This window comes from Marmota monax, unplaced genomic scaffold, assembly GCF_021218885.2.
Source record: "Marmota monax isolate L192 unplaced genomic scaffold, Marmota_monax_Labrador192_F-V1.1 WCK01_AAM20220418_F8-fsc00001, whole genome shotgun sequence".
NCBI lineage: Eukaryota > Metazoa > Chordata > Mammalia > Rodentia > Sciuridae > Marmota > Marmota monax.
The window spans coordinates 37,079,247-37,100,071 of NW_026693777.1; the positions used below are offsets into that span (position 1 = coordinate 37,079,247).

Below are 20,825 nucleotides of genomic sequence, written 5' to 3' on the forward strand. Positions count from 1 at the left end.
ATGAGTTTCCTTCCTCTTAGATGTCTAGGAACTTCCTGCTTGGGCTACTTGCCTGAGGCCTCCCATTATACAGTCAATCTCAATACCAAAATCTTGATGAATGTGTATTTTGCTTCCATTATAACACAACTTTCCTAGCTATTTCTTAAAATCCTTTTGTCTTAGAAGTACGTTTATGTTAAAGTGTTAATAAATACTTCATAATAATGCTTTCTTTTTGAAATAATAGATGCTTTTCTAACAAGATTTTCTGGAATTATCATCTTCAAAGGAAAGCTTCCAATGGTGATGATTTTCATGGGGACCAATGCAAAGAATATTTTTTAATAAATGGTTGGATCAGTTAACACCCTATAAATCAAATCATGTCCAATCCATTTATATTTAGGCCTAGTCATGGGTAGGTGATTAATGAATATTTTTCATGCTAATGTCTCGCAGACAAGGCTGTGTCCATAACCACATAATAATTTCAGTGGAAATTCTGACTCAGCTATGATGTTTGATAGGATAGTACTATGAACAGTGCTTTAGACAATACCGTGCAAAGGCTCTAGTCGGTGGCCCAGCTTTGCAAATGTTTCCAAGTCCTAAAGCATACTGGCATGTCCTCACTTAGCCCTGTCACTTCTGCTTAAATTTTTTCATGGAGAATACTCACAATCATGGGACATTAAGGTACATTTGATCTTGGGCAGCCACCCTCGGTGGAGTGAATCAGAATCATGGGATTCCCTGAGCTCAAGCTTCCTGGTGGGTTTATTTTTACACAACATTCCTCTGGGGAAAAAGGCACCCACTCTCTAGGGGACTATGCCTCTTCTGCCCTTATTCAGAGTAACCCTAGGACCTGAGGAATCTCTTCTTGTACAGAATGATTTTTGTGAGATGAAAGTCTGTGAATTTTCTTGAAGGAGTAGAAAAGGACTCTTATGAGTCCTGCTACCACCAAAGGCTACTGCATCTAAAATATCCCGGGGGTGGGGGGGGAAACTGGTTCAATTTCAAAATCACCAAAAAATGTACCCCTCCCTAGCCTATTTTTTTTTTAATCTGTAATACCTGAAAGGGAGAACTGGAGCTATAGTTTAGTCCCAACTCCTCCTACTTCCCCATTTTACTGTTCTAGCTTAACTTCTTAAACACATGGCTAGAGACTCCAACTTGATTTCCTTCCTCCACTTTCACTTCCCTGGAGCTGCTCTTGAACTCACCAGTGACCTCCATGTTGCTTGAAGCAGTGGTCATTTCTTTGTCTTTATCTTCTTTTACTTTGAACAGTATTGCACAGAGCTGACTGCTCTTCTTCCTTGCCTACTGTTTCCCCCTCAGATCACGTAACTCCACATCCTTCTTTTCTCCTTACCAACTCATTCTCCATCAGTTGCTGGCTTGCATGGCTTAGAGTTTGTCCTGCACCCTTCTCATCTCTGGGTACCTTCTCCCCGTGGCAGTTCACCATTTGCTCTGTCTTTAAATACCAATTTTATGTCCACGAGTCCTTGGTGACCTCTAGGCACACTGTACCACTTCATGTACCCCAGATGACCCATGCAATGCCTTCCTATTTTACTCATGGTATTTCTTCTTCCTTGAGCAACCTTCCCCTTCCTTCACTCTCCTTGACTTTTTCAAGACAACTCTTAAGTTGTCTTTTCTGAACACCCTTCCCTGGCCACAAATCTACAGCTCTGTATGAAATGGACATCCCTACCCAGTGTTCCATGACACCATGTTATGTTATAATTTTATTTTATTATATTAAAATTATTGGATTTCCTTGTTTCTTACTATTGCTAGACTATGAACTACTGACATTTTTAGAGCAGAAATACAGGTCTCATTATATACTTCTCCCCTATGTTTGGCACAATGGCAAATAGCAGGTACTTAAAAAATATTTTGAGTGTGGATATATTTGCAACCTATATGTACTCATAGTAGGGCAATCTTAGAGCAATTTATGTCAATATCTCATATCCGCAGAAATAAAGCTATTCAGAAGATTCTAAAGAAAGAGCATTGAAGGGATGCAGGTGGAACCTCTGCCTGCTTGTGAGGTGTCTTTGTTCTGTACCAGGTCCAAACTCAAAATTCAGCCCTTCTTTCATGTTCCACACCTGCACCAAGCAGTATGAGTTCTAAAGGTTTGACAAAGCTGTCCTCCTTTCTCTCTCTATCCATCTCCCCTCTTACAGAGATCCAGACTTCTCCCTCTTTTGTGAAAGATAGCATTTCTTTTCTTTAAAGCAAAGAATTGGGTAACACCTACCCAAGCACTCATGTGGAAATGGTGGAGTGCTTGACTACAAGAATTTGTCAAAGATTTTTGTTTCTAATAATGACTTTTCCAATAATGGCTATTCTAAGATTGTTTAATCTAGCTTTTGCAATTAAAAAAATGTTATCTGAATTAATGAATGTGAGTGAAAGTGGTATGGTATTCAGTCTCCTTGTGTTTTTTTTCTGACCCCTCCATCCACCTGCATTTTAGCAAAATAAATTAATACACATGTATAATACAAAATGGAGAGAAAGATTGTTCCTGTATCTTTGTGTATATGTGTGTGTGTATGTATACATATATACACCTACTAGAAAAAAATTTATTTTATTATATTAAAATTATTGGATTTCCTCTTGGGAAAGAGGCAACTACTCTCTAAAATCAGAGCTAAATTGTTCAATATGCAAACAGTACTGCATGTGGATAAGTTTCTCTCCCTTTATTTGGTAGTATATTCATTTATTTATAAAATATTCATTATTTATAAAAGACTCACAGATCTTTCCTGGACTTGACACTGTAGCAGATGCTGGAGATTTCACAGTAAGCAGAAACTGTATGTTTCTGCTTAACGGTGGAAATAGTAAAATAATCATGGATACTATAGTATAATAACAAGAGGAAAATTATACAGTGCTGTAACTTTGTAACAGAGGAGACCTCATTAGTATAGAATGGAGGGTCCAAAAGAAATCCCCAAAAAAAGACTTTGAGAGGAGGTCTATCTGATGACTCACCACTAGTGACTAGAGGTTGGAGGAGAAAGTCCAGGCAGAGATAGTGGGGAGGAATTGAGCGCGTCTGAGAACATGAGAGCAGGCTAGTGTGGAAGGGCTAAGGCTGGGAGGCAGGCAGGGCCCAGCCCATGGAGGGCCTGGTAGACCATCTGAGGGATTGGGAACAATCTCTAAAAAGTAATGAAAGCCATTGGAGGATTTAGGCAGAAGACTCATAATGAGATGTTGTAAAGGTCACTTTGACTCAGATGCGGACAACAAATCAGAAAGCAAGGGTGAACGTGGGAAAAATAGGAAGGTACTGTGGCAGTATGGAGAGGTGTAAGGAATGTCAGAGCTCTTGGTGGGGGAGCAACTCTGGGCTAGAAATGTGCCTTGGAAGGCACATTCTAAGAAGGTCACTGAAGAGTTCACCTGGAAGAGATTGTCTCAAGAGAGAACAGAGGTGGGAGGAGAAAAAATGTTTATACCAAACCCCAAAAGAATACAAACATGTAATAACAGTATAGAAGGCTGCAGCTGCAAAGGAGGCAGAGCCATCAGATAGAGGTCACATCCAGAGTGGAGGACACAGAACCTGAGAAAGAGGAAGCAGCACAGTGAAACCAACTCACAGGAGACTCAAAAACAGGACACTGACCAGAGGGTGGGTTAATTAGTGACTTTGGGGTGTTTTTGTGGTATCAGAATTGGGTGTGAAGTAAATGTCAATGGGTCAAGGAGTGAGAAACAGAAAAAGTGATTACTGGCAATTTTTAAAAGATGATTTGACTTGTAAGGGATAAGCCCATTCATAATATGCTTATTTGCTTATGAAACTCATAAGTATTAAGACTGCCAGTTATTCAAAGAGTTTGTGGGATCGTTATTGCTAGCTGTTCTTGGAAACTAAAAGAATGGAATCATGAACAACTATCCAGTCTTTCTACTATATGAATATTTTAAATCAATAATGAATATTTTAGGTAGCATCTTACTGTTCAGTACACAAAATAATTTTTTATATATGTGTTAGTTTTCAGAAGATCATATGTATCAAGAAACTCAAAGTCCAAAAGGTATTAAATAATTTTCCCAGACAATAAAGGATACAGAAAACTAAGAATAAATAAATATATCAATAGATTAAGAGTAATTTAAAGAGCTGGGGTTGTGGCTCAGTGGTAGAGCACTTGCGTAGAACGTGCAAGGACGTGGATTCGATCCTCAGCACCACATAAACATAAATAAATAAAATAAGGGTATTGTGTCCAACTACAACTAAAAAATATTTTTTTTTTTAAAAAAAGAATAGTTTAAAGAGGTAATGTATCAGTTGTTTATGTTTATGTCTAAATGTGTATGTATAGATATATTCATATTCATGGCTTTTTCCCACAATTAAGATTGCTCCAAAGCTGTTATTTTACATTTTAAAAACAAAACTTTAAATGTCTTGTTTATATTTCTCTTGTCAAAGTTGGGTAGTTTAGTAGGACTCTTATTTTGGTAATACTCACTGTTACCTTTTGAAGATAGTCTGTGTTTGATTTCTCAAGTACACGTGCATCTCAAATTCATTTCTTACTTCAGATCCACAGCTTAGTAAATAAATGTTATGATGAAGAATAGTTGCACATAACATTTAAAAATTTACCTTATAAAAGGAGCCCAGATGCATGTCTTTCCTTTCGTTCCAATGTGAAACTATCAGTTTATTATAATTCCAGTTTGTCTGAGTTTTTACTAATCTTTTTTGGCAGATTTTTGAGATGAAATCACATTCTAAATAATTCACCCACTTAAAGTATGCAGTTCAGTTACTTTGGTATTTTCACAGAGTTGTCAGCCATCATCACTTTTAGAAACATTTCATTACTCTGAAAACATATCTTGCACCCCTCGGCCAGTACCCCTGGTCTCTCCCTTTCTGCCTCTTCCTCTCCTAGCTTCAGGAAACCACTAATCTTCTCTGTTGCTATAGATTTATCTATTCTAGACACTTCATTGAAGTAGACTAATATAATATGTGGTCCTTGTGATTGTCTTCTTTTACTTATAATGTTTTTACTTATCATAATCAGAGCTTATCCAACTAATAGTATGACTTCATTCCTTTGTATGGCCAAATAATATTCGGTGTATATTTAAAGTACATTCTATTTATCCATTTTCCAGCTTGTGAATTTTCAAGTTATTTATACTTTCTGGAATCTGCCAAAGCTCTAGTAACTTAGCAGAGTGTTTTACTTAGCCTTTGGAGGATAGACACTATGTATGTACAGACATAAAGTGACACTTGTATTTGTAAATACATGTATGTATTTACAGATTTATTCTGAGATAACATTCTGACCCAAGTACCATGTGTCTAATGCTTCTGTTTTAACCCCTAATATACAGTCACCTATTGAAGCTTTTTAACCAATTTAAATACAAATGCTTGCCCCCCCTCCCCTCTCTCTCTCTCTCTCCCCCCTCTCTCTCCCCTCTCTCTCTCTCCGCCCCCCCTCTTCATTTGTTTTGTACCATGGATCAAACCCAGGGGCACTTAACCACTAAGCTACATCTCTGGCTCTCTTTCATATTTTATTTAGAGACAGGGTCTTGTAAGTTGTTTAGGGCCACACTAAGTTTTTGAGGTTGGCTTTGAACTTGGAATCCTCCTGCCTCAGCCTCCTGAACAGTTGGGATTACAGCTGTGTGCCTCCATGCCCAAATGCTTGCCTTTGGATGAATACTTATTAGGAATAATTTGCACAATGATATTGGCTAAATACTCAGACCAAGGTTAGAGAAAGAATACCTTTGGTTGCATGCATGTTCTCTACACATGGGCCATTAATGCACAGTTGTCCGATTTAAGCCCAGTAATTTGGGCTTTGAAGAGCTATTTGGCATAAAATACCATGCCAAATAGTCTAGTGGGTCTAGTGGTCCCCTTCAAAATCTATTCTGTGTAGTACTTTCTTGGGCTTTGGTGAGCTATTTGGCATAAAAGGGGTCTAGCGGTCCCCTTCAAAATCTATTCAGTGTAGTACTTTCCCAGAATAAATGTTTCCTTTTGCCCCTGCCCACCATTCTCACCCCAGAATTGCTGATAACTGTAATGACATTCACTTTCTTACCATGCCATGCTTTAAAAACACCTCAGAACATGAAATATGTGCTTTTTATTTTAAGGTTCTGTCATTTGTTTTTACTTAAGTTAACTGGAACTCTCCCTTTACTTGACCTTTTCTATGTGGCCTTTATAAAAAAACAGTATATACATAAGACAGCTACAAAATAGTACATTTGCCTTTGTGCCAACCTTTAATATGCAAATGAAAAATCTAATATTTTTTTTAAATATGATTTTAATCCATCCATAGAAGTTCTTGAATTGCTCCTGGCCAAAGTAAAATATAGCTGTTTTTATTTTAGTATTTTATTATATTGAATTTCTTATAGTTTCCTAATCATTCAGTTCAAGGCAATACCATGAAAAAAACAAAACGTATACTAATATTACCTTATGCTAATATTGTGATTTTGAGTCCCAATTTATTTTTAAGTTTATCTTAACAAAAATGTATTTTGGGGCATAGGGACTAAATGTGCACTGAGTCTTTCTCATACCCCCCCAACATACACACACATACACACATAACATTGGATGTGTAGAAAGCACCAGGAAGAACATTGTACTGTCTTGTTACTAAAAAGATGAGAGTAGAGGTGTAGAGGTAGAAGGGAAGAAATCACTCACATGTTTGCTTCAGTTCATATTACAAGGAGCAAAAATTACTGTGTGCCATAGCCAGTAAGAAGTGTGGGTGACCCATTGTCTGCTGCTACATTGTCTGAGGAGAGGTGCTAGTCTGTTTCCTTCACTGCCATATCCCCAGTACCTGGTTCAGTTTGTGGTAGGTTGTCTACACTCAACAGGTATTTGTTTAGTTGATGTATTTTCTGAATGAACCCCTTTATGATAAACTCCTTAATGAAGCTTCCTAGGCCCTTTACAGTCTGAATCTGAGTTGTGTGTCTCACTTGAAGCCCACTGATACAAGACAAAAATTCGCTGCATTCAAATAGTTCTCTCTGTTGCTGCAACAGTCCTCTGTGGTTGTGCTTTGAGCATGGAGCTTGTGTAAAGGACAAGGGTCTTATACAACTGAGGAAGAGGTAGATGTGGCACAGGGCCATGGAAGGGTAGAGTGGGAACGAGGTAAGCAGAGAGAAGAGTGGATTCCATATTGGAAAAGCAAAGAGCTTAGATAAAAATGTGTTCTGACTTTGAGAGGTTCTGGGTTCAGTCCTTAACAATGGGGGAAAAATTCTGATTTAAGTGAGCCTATAGGTCCTTCAACTTATAGGAAAGGAAACATGCTCTGGCCTTCTTAACAATTTCTTTTATACATTTGATCTGTTAAAGAGATTAGATGGGTATTAGATTTTGATTAATTATATTGGAGTCTTGCCTCTGTATTCTCCTATCTTGCTTTCAACATGGCTCAGTAAATTTTATTCCTTTGTTCTTGGGGTCAAAAATAAACAATAGATAAACATGTGTGTGACCTTATAAACCTGACATCTGGAATCTTGAAACATTAAGGCTGCGTCATCTCTTCTACCAAAACATTTCACAGCGTTTTAACCTTTAAATCAGGACTTTCTCAATTTACTCATTATTGAATTCTGTATTGGTTTTTAATATTTGTTCTCTCATAAGGATTACTTATTAGTAGTGAACTTTAAAAACTAATATCTTTTTGACAGTCAAAAATTGTGTAGAGATTAAAATAAAAGAAGCTGGAGTGGCTATGGCTTTTGACCTTGAAACGCGGGCACAGCCTGTGTCTGGAGCAGCGTTGGTGGTCCAGCAGCATTTTCCAGGAGTCTTCCAGTTGGACAATGACCAGCATTAGTGGAGTGTCCGTGACCTCTCTCCTTTATGCACTGGCAGTCTCCAGTGTCATCATTAATTAGTCTTCAGATCTTCCATTTGTCCACTAGAAAGCTTCTCAAATAAGCCAAGTTAATAAATGGAAGTGGATGAGCTGCCTGGCCACCGGAACGTGCTACCAGCAGAGATGGTTGAAGGGCGGCTCTCCCCCTTTGATTGTATGGAGAAGCTTAATTCTAACAGGCCACATGGGAGTCCCAACCCGTGGGGGCATGGAGAGGACCTCCAAGCACAGCAGTGGAGCTGCTGCTATGGGTCCTGGTTTCAGTTTCTAACTGAGTGGCTCAGAGGCCCAAGGGGCTTGTTTCACACTTTGCTTCATCTTTCCCCAGGAGTTCGCCTGCATTCTTTAGTGATCTCACTGAATTTCAGCAAGGGAATGAAAACCATTATCCCCATATTCTAAACAGGAGATTTTCACTATAAATAGAATGCACAGCATCTGTAGCACATAATCCCCAAAGCCCTGACTCTCCTGCTGTTCTGGCCATGACATGTTTCCCAACCAATTTTACTAAATCATAAAAATAACAAATAATATTTATGAGCCTGCTTCCTAGTACCAAACATTCTGCACACATCACATGCATTATCTCAATTCTCATATCATACCTGGGGGAGAGGGCTCCTCATTTTTCACATGAGAAAAAGAAGCCACAGCCAACCTGAACCCAGGTAGGTCTTGATCTAAGTACAAACCCTTTACCACCCCATGCTATGGTCTCATAAAATTTGAACATTTTGATGGGCTCCCTATGGGTTCTGTCATCACATCCAGGACAACAGGAAAGCTGCAGTGATCTGCCCTTTTAATTCAGGCAAAAGTGGAAGTTTTGCTTTGGTAATTGGGGAAATGAGCTCTGCCTTTGGCTTTTCTGTGGCTGGGGAGAAGTCACTTTGAAGGCATTATTGGCATGGCTTCAATTATATCCTATTACTAATTTGCAGGTAAGCCTCATATTATTGATGTTCATGAAAAATAGTCATAAAAATAGAATTATTGGAATTTGCATAATATTGGAAATTGCTCTATTTGCATTTGAGGATTAAAGAATTTAAAGGACTAATTTATGAGAAATTCTGATTTCCTTTAAATATGGGTACCTGTGTTCTCAGTCATAGCTGAATAACATGAGAAAATTCATTGAGAAGTGCTAATTTTTCAAAGTAGAAGTCTTTCAAAGTCAGGATAATGATCTTTGGCTGCCTTGCTTATGCCTCACCAGTGAAGTGGTAGACATTGCTTGGGTACTTAAAATTCACTAATCCCTTTCACACAAGATTGGGACACCCCACGGTGCTTGACAAGTGAAGAGACTGAGACCTTGCCACATCTCCTGGAAAGGAAGGCAGGAGTGAAGAGACAAACAAGTCACACTGTGACCCTGGAAAGCCTGCTCTGCATCTGGGTCAACCATGCTAATTTTATTTAGCCTTTTTCCACATAAGAATCTAGTTAAGGTGTGGAAATCTGATGCTGTGGCCAAATGCATAGACCCTTCTAGAGAAATTTGGGGATAAGTAGGTGAAACCTGCCTAATAATTTCTCAGGTATTAATATAAGCACATGAGAAAATATAATTAAAGGTAAATATAAGCATTATACGGAAGATACTATAGAGGCTTAAAATATACGAAAACTGAATTGGAAGAGGCCTTATGAGAAATGGTGGATCTCAGACTTTTTAGGATGAATAAGGCTATGTGGAGAGTTATGTGTGAGGTAAATAAAGACATGAATGGAGACATGAATCAGAAACATTGTTTGATCAGTACACTTAGGAAACATTGAATGGTTTGGTTGTGGTTGGTCTAATATATGTGAGAAATAGAATTGGCCTGAAATCCCAGACTTAGGAAGCTTGAATTTAATTGAATTGGCAATGAGAGCCAATCATTATATTTTCTTTGAATTTTTAGGAAATAATCTTTCCTCATAATTTAGGGAGACCAGAGGAAACCTTAAAAAGCTCCAAGTTAACTCTTGATGTCTTCCCCCAGAGAGGGGGGGGGGAGGGGAGGGGGAGAGAGAGAGAGAGAGAGAGAGAGAGAAGGAACAAATGAACAAGAACAAAAAGATACTTTCCCCACTCTTCACCATGTCAGTAAATGGCAGTATAAGCCACCCCTGCTCATCTTTACCCTTCCCTGTCCCTCAGCCCTAGTTGAATGCATCAGCAAGACTTATTTGTTCATCTCCAAAATATGTTTCCATTCTACCAACTTCTTCTCCCTCTTTCTCTTCTCTGAGGTCACACCCTGTTTTAGTCAGCTTTTTCACTGCTGTGACTAAAGGATCCGACCAGCACAACTTTAAGGATGAAAAATTTATTTAAGGACTTAGGGTTTCAGAGGTCTTAGTCCATAGAAGGCCAGCTCCATTCCTCGGGGTTGAAGGTGAGGCAGAACATCATGGAGGAATAGTGTGACAGAGGGAAGCAGCTCACATCATGGTGATCATTAAGCAGAGAGACTCAAGCTCCAGATACATAATATATACCCAATAGCCACACCCCCAATTAACCATGTCCTCCAGCCACACCCCTCCTGCTTCTAGTTACCACTCAGTTATTCCTATCAGTGATTAATTCACTGATTGGGTTAAGACCCATACAAGCCAATAATTTTTCCTCTGAAACTTCTAACATTGTCTCACGTGTGAGCTTTTGGGGGACACCTCATATCCAAACCATAACAAATCCCTGTTTCAACAAAAGAAAAATGGTAAGAAGGATGTACTTGCCATTTGGCCACAAAATCCATCTACTTGGAAGGAGCTAAAAGGAAATCTCATAATAATAAGAGAAGTTATAATATAGCTATAATTGAGAAGACAAATAAGCTTAAAAAGATAAAAGCATAAAAACAAATATTTTGAAATGACATTTTGGCTGGTTTTAAGGAATTTTTTTCTCATTTGTCCCAAAGTAGAATTTGTATTTTTCACTCTGGTAGATCATTTTCAAAAAGAAAATCAGTGTTTACATTCCAATGGACAGGACTTCCTAAATATCATTGGAATAGTTGTCAGAATAATGGCAAATATTATAAATAAGCTCTCTTTAAAACTTTTGGAAAGTAATATCATCAATAGACACAGCCTGAATTTAGGTATTTGTGTTCTGTGATCCAGAAGTCTTATCTTAGGATGAATCCCTGGATACCTCTAAGAATGCAGTTTCTTCTGAACTCGACTCAGAAAATGACAAAGGATTCCGTTAGACCATGCTTCGATCTCTTCCAGGATTTCAACAATCTGGTTATCAATGTGGCAAATGAAAAGTGTCATATAACTACTTTCAAAGGACACTTTGAGTGGCCTTTTGCACTTTTTCTGTGCTTCTGTACTGACATGTTTGTTACTTTGCCTGTAGAAAATGTTCTGGGACACTAGTTCTGAAAACATCAAATTATTGATCAGTGTTTTCCCCAGTGTAAAGTTCCCTTCCCTATACCTTCCTTCCAAAATGACTTATCTTTGTATTTGTAAATTGTTGCAGGACCTGGAGTACATGTTTATTCATTTTATAAACTAGGTGACATGATTTCTTTATGATAAAAATGCAAGGCTTTAATATGGTTTCTTAGACGAGCACTTACCAGTAATTCCTGACCATGATCAAAAGACAAAACTAGTCATGACTTAGTTCTACCTTTGAGAAATGCAGACTTTCTTTCTCCAGTACATTTCTACAACTGACCTGAACATATAAAAACCTTGAGGAGATGCCTCTTACCTGGGTCACTGGCTTTTGTGATGGTGAACTCTAGATTATGGTTTCCATCTACTCAAATCAGAACTCTCCAGTTTGAGGCAATTTGATTATCAAAACAATCTGTTATGAATTCTAGATAATCTCTCTGAAGTAAATCACATAAAATTATTTCACATATATTAGTAGAATATGAACAGAAAGGGTAGGTGGGAAGCATTAAGGACAGACAGTGTCCTTCCTCACCTGAGCTTAGTTCTGATGTTGAGATGTGTATGTTACCCTGAGAAATCACTAATTTGGTGGTTACAGGCAACTTGAATGCCTGAAAACTTCTGCAAAATCTATTTTAATTTCTACTTTGGAGTATGAATCTAAAGAAGGTCAGGGTCCTTAATACCCTGACTTAAGTCCTTAAAAAGTTTTTGCTGCTTTATTTTGGGGGAAGCAAAAGGTAGAATAGTTTACCTGTTCCAGGTCAGAGATTTTTATAGATATCTAAAAAGAAAATTGAATGTGATATATTTGCTTGTTCTTAAAAACAGGTATAGGATGAACTCCTTATTTTTTTCCCCTGGAATTTGGATAAAAAGTGATTGGCAAGGAGTCTACACACTTGATGCCTGAGTGCAAAGCACAGGCCCTGGCTTCTAGAAGGAGCTCAGCAAATGTGAATTCTTGTGGTAGTCTAATTCTACACTTCTCTTTACAGCAAGTGAGAAGCAGATGATGGTGGTGTGCAAGGAGTCCCCCAAGGAGTATCTTCAGCCTTTCAAGGATAAGCTGGAGGAGTTCTTCCAGAAAGGTAGGAGGCTTTGTCAGTCATACATACATGCTTACAACATGCTTCACCTCACGGATCTTTTGCTGAGGGCCACTGCCACTTCTATCCCACCACCAGCCCCAGTGATTCCTTTAGTCAATCTTCCCAGGGTGGTTACACTCTTAGCGTAGATGGAATGTTCTTATAGCTTTTTTGTCACCTTTCAAGACTGTTTGATATTTTAAATCCTTTAATATTATTGTTATTTTTGTAAATTTTTTGAGAGCAAAGATTTTTTGTCTCTCCATGGAGATCAAGGGGATCCTCAGTACATGTTAACTGACAAGCAATTTATGTGCAAGGTTTACATAGTCATGCATCTCAGATTTGTGGCCAGCTGTCACAAGTGGGTGGTAATTATCTTCCTGGTTTAAGAGTATAGCAACTTGGAAACTAGTGTTGTATTTTCATTGCTTTTCAAAGGGGGAGGCTGAGGCCCAGTGAATGTGATATATCCAATCACTTGGCACTCTTTGACCCTTTGGGTTGTAGTAGATGGAAGCAATAAGCAGGAGGCACAACCCATACTAAGAAATCTTAGCAGGTTCTGTTCCTTCCTCCACAGCTTTGTTAGGCATAGGGAGCTTTTGTTAACCAAAGTCCATGAACATGAATTTAGGTATTTCTTATTTTAATTTCTCAATTTCAACTTAAGATGTGAAAGAAATATAAGTGTGGAATGTTTGGTTGGAGCATTTTCTTTACTCGAAAGCCAGAGGAAATGTACATAGGAAACTTTGGGGATATCTCAACATACTGTTTCTATTATTGCATAAGGCTACATGATACCACACCATCAACAAAAAACTGTTAGGCAGAGTGAATTCACAAAGTATGGCCAAACCACTTTAGGAACTGGCAGGGAAATTCTCAGCCCATGAGTCAGAAGAACTCCATCCCAGATGCTCCCTTTGTGCATAGATCATTGCTCCCTCCTCTGTAATGAGGGGTTATTTTGTTGAAGCGGAAATCAGAGTTGGCCACTGCTGAATGTTATATGTGATGGGGGGGTATTGTGATCAGGCTCAGTACTATACTGAGAGCATACCATGATACCAACATACGGGCTGTGTGACTTTAACTAAGTGTTTTTATATGTGACTTATTAAAGTAAATGCATTGCTTTATAATTTTACCAGGTAAATTTAACCTAAATGGCCTTAAGAAAAGCATGAAATATTTCCCTTTGCTACCACTTCATAATGTCTGTTCAATATATATAGAATTAACTTGAAATGAGGCTTATGTGTACTTGGATTCCATTCTTATTTTAACTGCTATTATTGCCTATCTGGAAAATTCTACAATGTGTATAATTGGGGTTTTTATCTGCGTGTATGCTTTAATGATCTTAGAGTCCCTCTTTTACAAACCAGCTCACATCTTAAAACACTTATTTTGTGAATTGTATTCTTTTGTTGAAAGGGCTGAATATGAATAGATGTAGAACCTTGAAAAACTAAGTTTTTCAAGAAACTTCTGATCAGGGAAACAAGGGCTGTTCTAAGAAAGCCTGAGAGCCATGTTCTTAATGCTACTGTGCACTAAAGTCAGGGATAGATTAAAAAAAAAAATTAGATACCCAGAACAAACCAGATCTACCACCAGCATCTCCATGAGTGAGACCAATGTTTTTATTCACCGAGTGATTCCAATGTGGATCTCAAATTGAGAACCAGTATTGTCAACCTTAGTTCATTTTTAATGTATATTCAAAGATAAACATGCAGAGCCTCCCATATGCAAGGCCCTGGGAATACTAAGGTCAATTATTCTCCTTGATCCTGACCCAAGTACTGTCTTATTAGAAGAAGATCTATCATTGAACACAATCAGTCCACCATGGAAATAGCCTGTTAGTATGACCTTATTAACTGAATTTGTAGAAACAGCAGTCTGGAATCAGAATGTCTGATAGGGCAGACACTAACCACATGTGGCTGTTGTGCAATTTAAGTGTGCCTAATCCAAGGACCAGATTTATAAAAATCATGCAAAAATATTTCATTTCTGTTTTTTTATATTGATTGCATGGTAAAGTGATAATGGTTTGGGATATATTAGATTAAATAAAATGTGTTGCTGAAGTTAATTTCTCTGTTTTAAGTGTAGCTACTAGAAAAATGTAAAACTCTGTTGTGATTTATATAATATTTCTATGGGAAAGTGCATAAACATGGTCCCTGGGCCTTCCTTCTCTCATTCCTGCACCCTCCTCTTCATATTCTTTCTGTGCCTTCTCAACCTCATTACTAAGGTGCAGAGTCTCGAAGACTAGCCCCATGCTCACTTTCAAGCTGGGTCCAGCCATTGTTTGGTGGCCAATTAGAACTACTTTGGCAAGGGCATGCTGCCACTTCAGACCATTCCTCTGCAGTTAAGAAATACATAATTGATAGCATTGTGATACATACAGTTAAGGGGCTAGGGTTTTGCCAAGTTGCAGTACACACAAATAGAATTTCTCTTGGGTACTATTTGGAGCACCAAATAGTAGTTCCTTTTTAATGTGGGTTTTCCAGTGATTCATAGAAATTGTAGGATTCTCTACCTACCACAAATATGCATTATTCTCCCTCGATAATCAAAGTTTTATGACAGTTTAAGTGTAGTATTCCATCTAAGGTCCCGTTCATTATAAGCAACACCATTATTGCATCTCCTACCAAGGAAGAAAAATTGTTGCCAATTAAGCCAGGATGTGCAGATTATGAGATGTACCCCAACATCAGAAATGCTGAAAGGTGAAAATCCTGTGCATTATGGAGTTGAAGTGATACTATTATTCGACATGTAAAATCAGAAAGGAAAAATGACCCATGCTTCCAGGGTATGTCAGGAAAGACTTTCAGCAAAGGAAATACTCTGTTCAAACTTAAAGAAGATGGTGATAGTGATGACAATGACAGTATTCACCGAGTGTGACTATATGCTAGATCCCGTGGGGGAGCAGATCACCTTCTCACATCATCCTCTATTCCCTGTGGTAAGCACCAGTATCACCCTGTTTATAGATGAGGACATTTAGGGTTAGGAATTCTCAGCAAACAGTTATAAAGGACATTCCAGACAGAGAAAAACACTGCAGATCTCAGAAGGATGCAAGAGCCGATATATATGGGGAATGGTGTGGCCAGGTCACAGGGCAGGTAGGGAACACTCATGACCAAAAAGGAGCAGAGAGTGACAATAAGACTTGATAAAGAATCTCCATATTGTGTATTGCAAGGCAATAGATAATATTGAAAAACAGTACCTATGGGAATGACATATTCATGTTGAGTTTTTGTTTTGTTTTGGTGTCAGAGGGGCTTAGGGAGCATGTCACTTTGCTTTTTGTTGTTAAGAAATGCATTCTAATTAACATTCCAAAAGCATTGGAAGAGTAAGACTAGTAAAGAGCAAAAGACATGGGGGTAAAAATAAGGAAGAAGGACATGGTTAATAGTAACAGGCTATGTTGAGTGTTGTCAAATATAAAATGAAATGATAGACAACCGTACTCCCTTTTTTGCTTTGAGTAACTGGATATTGACGAACAAGACTGGATTTGGGATAGAAGACAATGAGGGAAACTGGACATGTTGACTTTGACGCAGTGTGAGACACATAGGTCAAGGTGCTGGGTTCATAGGAGAGAGCTGGATGAGAATTTAGAGGTAGCTGTTTCAGTCAAAAGAATGAATGAGAAGGCCCAAAGAAAGGATATAGAATGAGAAGGCTCCTAAAGTTTCAGTGTATTTGAGCACGGAGTATCAAATAAGAACCATCCTTGAGAAAAGACACTTCTATATTTCTATAGTAGAGCTTATACAATTTATTTGGCAAGAAATTAATTTTCTTTTTAGGGTCTGCCCAACTCATCAAGTCTTAAGCAATTGCATTCTTCATGCCTGAGAAGTCACATGCGTTGTGACTCAGTTGATTCATGATTAGGATTATTTTTACATAAGCTGCAATTCAGTTCTCTAACAATCATGATGATTTTAATTTTTCTTTTGTAAATCATATCCTGTTGCCACACTGAAGTGGGGATGATGTGTTTGTCCTTACTGTCTTTTATAATTCCTCCCTTCTCAAAATGCCCTTAAATAGTGATGACAAAACCATGGTACTTATTCTTAACTGATTTCATTTCCTGAGTAGAATTAGTAATTTTAATGGCACCTCTTTTTTAGGGTTGCAAGCTCCATGGTATCTAAACCTTTCCCCATACATGGGTTTGTTTGGTTTTTTCTTTTTCCTTCCCCACAGTAGGCTCTTGTCGATACCAATTTACAGCTCAGTTCAGAGCATATTGTATAGGCATTTTTGTTTTTAAGCTCATGCTTTCCCACCCTTAGATCAAACATGGCCATAATGATATGGCCTTCAAAAATGTGATACTCAAATTAAAAAGTCCCATAAACATGGCAGGGATCCTATAATTGAAGGAAGGTGCAGAGCAACTGGTCAGATCCCAGGTATAGATCTTGTAGGTGGTCTTTTCATGCTGTTAAATTGGCCATTTGTATTTATAGCTTTGGCAGGGAGGCTGGAACCTAAGCGGTCTCTATGGCGGTGCTTTCTCATGCGTGGTCTTATCTAATTTTTCATTAATTTTACCTGCTGTTGATGAATGGTGCCAAATTCAAAATGAATCTGAATGACTCCTTCTGGGCCTTACTTTCTGAAACTGTCTGTCCTTTAAAGTACTTTGACCAGCTGAGATTATAGATATTCTCAATGTCAAGAAACTATTTTCTACCAATAGTAAAACTAGATAACTTTATTGAGCTAAAAACAAACAGAAAACAGTAAATATGTTTTCCCACATTGAGGGCAAAAATAATTATAGTATACGAATGGCCAAATACTCTATGACACCTGGGGACTGTGTCTATCTGGTTCTGTTTACTTTCTTATCCCAACATAATGTAGGCTCAGCCTGGCTCATAATAGATGGTAACAATTATTTATTGAATTATTAACCAATAGTCTGAATTGTGTCAAGTATCTGCAGGTTATGTGTTTTTTCTTCTGTGGATTTCCTATTTAAATCCTTTCAGAATTGGTAAAAGCATGCTAGAAACTGGTAAGATACATTTTTGGCTAATAACGCCTGTCTCTGTTAAGGCTTCCCATATATAAAAGTATCTTTGTATTGGCACATACATGTATATAATGAATTCTTAAAAAGTACATAGATCAGATTAGATTGATAGGAACCATAACTAAACCTCCGAACTACAGAACCAAAAGCAGGTTATTAGGTAATCTCCTCTGTGAGAGAAAACAATTCTTATTCTTTATAGAGCTTTTGAAAGAAAGAACTCTGATTGAGGATGCATGTACCTCTGCCTGGACCAGAATGGGTTCGTGTGTGTCTCACTGCTATTCCAGAAAGTACTAGCAGACGTGGTCACAGACATCATCAGATGGCCAAAATTAAGGTAATCTGTTGTGAGTTCTGGGCCACTAAAATAACAAGAGTTTTAATATTTGGAAGGTGGAGGAAGCTATCTCTTCAAAGGCTTGTGAAATAGATTCTTAATAAAGACAAGCCTGAATTTTTTCCTTTTTTTCCAGAAATCTCTGCACAGAGCTCATATTTTCCTTCTAAAGCAAATTTCTTTCTTTTCCCTCTCCCCTTCCCCACCCACCTCCTACTACCTTCCCCAAACTTAAAATCTTTAAATCTTTTTTGTTTGTTTTTAACTAGGCATCCAGTTGCCTATCTTTTCAAGAATTCAGTTCTATTTTTCTTTTCTCACTAGTGAAACATTTTACAAAAAGAAAAAAATGTTTAAAAATTTTATGTGTGTATAATATTAATATATATATATATATATATATGAAAAAATTGCTCAACCCTTCAAAAAAGAAAAAAAACTATAGACTAATCTCACTATATTTTTAAAATTCTAAATAAAACTAATAACCTACTTCACTACCAAACAGAATTTATTCCCAGAATGTAAAGATGATATGATACTGGAAGGTAATCACCACTATTAATGAATCTAAGGAGAAAATTCAAATAATTGCTACGTAACAGTATATGCTTAAAAATAATTTGATAGAATTCAATATATAAGGATTTATAAGGATTAATAAAACATTAAGTAATGTATACTTTCTTAGTATAAAACTTTACTATAGTTCCAAATTTATAGCTTGTATTCTAGGAAGAAAAATACCTAAGTCCCATCAATCTAATGTAAAAGAGTTCCTAGACATTGAACAATAAAAAGGCAAAAATATTAGCTATGGCAAAACTACTCTTAAAACATATGAAAAGGTGCAAACCTCTTAAAATTGGAGAAATGAAAAATAAAATTACATTGATATTTCATTTTCTATCCACACTATTAGCAAGATTCCAAAAGTTTAATAATAAAGTTTGTTGGCCATGCAGTATGATAAATGTCACTTTTCTATGTTGCTATATTGTGAAACTGTAAATTGTTACAGTCTATCTGGAGTTTAACTTAACATCATGTGTTAAAGTTGAAAATGTGTAAGCCTTCTGACCTGACAATTCTACTTCTAGAAATAGACCCTCAGATATGCTGATACATGCACAGAGATGTATGTACTACGCCTTAGTGAGGCATTATTTTTAATTGCAAAATACAGGTTCCATCCATAATAGAATAATCAAATTATGGTACATAATTTGAATGTAATTATGGATATGGATTCTGCATTCCTGAGTCCAACATCTGTAGATCAAACATAGCCAGAAAATAAACTGTCCTTCCGATTTTTTTTTTCCAAGATCTGCTTCCCATTCAGTACCTCTCCATTCTTCTACCAATTGGGATCCTAGCTTCCTGAACCTAGCTCTTCATATTACAACCCATGGAATTAGAAGCCAAGTGCCATCATTCACAGCCTCTTTACCTCCTTTGAGTGCTGGACTGGATGACTTAAAAGGCAGTTTGGAGATCACCTGTTTTCCTTATCTCTTAAGTGGAGAACCACATCTGTTGAGCTTGTTCCTTACTTTCTTTCCTTATGATCCTCCTCCCCAACACTCTGCCACAGTAGCACTGGGTGATAGAGTCCTCCTGGCCAATAATAAAATGTTTAAAAAAAAAGTTTCAAAGATGTATCAGAGACCCCAAGACAGTCCATCACACACACACACACACACACACACACAGCCCTAAATTCTTTCTTCTGGACTTGGATTGACTTCACTCATTTTGCTCATACTTGAATCACTCTCTTGTGATGTCTGAAACCAGAATGACCATGAGGAGGACTCTAAAATGTAGGGTGTTTTCACCTCTTCTTTACTTTTCTTCATGTGTGTAATCTTGTTCTTCATATCATGTGTCTCCCCTTGGCTTTCTGTACACAGATGCTTCAGTGTACATGTATATGAACATACCAGCCTAAGAGAGTAAGAGTCTGTATCTTATCTCTTCATTCTCTATACCTAACCATAGTGTAAGAGGACCAAGTATCAGGACCATAGTCAGGATCTGACCTCTTTTAGGGGTATTGGTATGTGAAGACTTAACTCTAATTGTTTTTGTTTTTAATTTGCTCTAATTAGTTATACATGACAGTAGAATGCATTTTGACATATTGTACACAAATGCAGCACAAACTCCTTCCTCTGGTTGAACATGGTGCAGAATCACACTGGTAGTATAATAATACATGTATATAGGGTAATAACGTCTGTCTCATTCCATCATGCTTCCTATCCCCCATCCTCTTCCCTCCCTTCATTCTTCTCTGCAAAATCCAAAATTCTTTCATTCTCCCCCACCCACCCATTATAGATTAGCATCTGCTTATCAGAGAAAACATTCAGCCTTCGGTTTGGGGGGTTTGGCTTATTTCACTTAGCATGATATTCTCCAGCTCCATCCGTTTAACACAAGTGCCATAATTGCATTCTTCTTTAAGGCTGAGTAATATTCCATTGAGTATATGTAACACATTTTCTTTATCCATTCATCTGTTGAAGGATATCTAGGTTGGTTACATAGTTTAACTATTTGTGAATTGAGCTGATATAAACATTGATGTGGCTGCATACTGTAGTAGGCCAATTTTAAGTCCTTTGGGATACCTGGGTCAAATGGTGGTTCCATTCCCAAGTTTTATGAGGAATCTCTAGACTACTTTCCATAGTGGTTGCAACAATTTGCAGTCTTAACTCTAATTCTTGAAAGAAAGGCTTTTCCCTCTGTTTTTAAACAATGTCTGAGAAACTATGGGCAAGTGGAAGATGATAGTAGAAGGATCTAGAAAGAAGTAAGGTAAATATTGTTAATTCTTCCAGAATCTTCTCTAGAGTAGCAGATATTTAGACACATACTAACATATGTGCACA

General features: G+C 37.5%; 1 protein-coding gene across 5 annotated transcripts in view; it reads left to right on the forward strand.

Moving 5' to 3' along the window:
• The window catches only part of Fmn1 (formin 1), a 401,580-nt gene that overhangs the window by 297,936 nt on the left and 82,819 nt on the right, over positions 1 to 20,825 (forward strand). For all 5 annotated transcript variants that reach the window (XM_058584664.1, XM_058584665.1, XM_046461452.2 and 2 more), the window contains one exon: positions 12,380 to 12,472. In XM_058584664.1, coding sequence (XP_058440647.1) covers positions 12,380 to 12,472 — 93 coding nt within the window. The remainder of the gene's footprint in view (positions 1 to 12,379; positions 12,473 to 20,825) is intronic.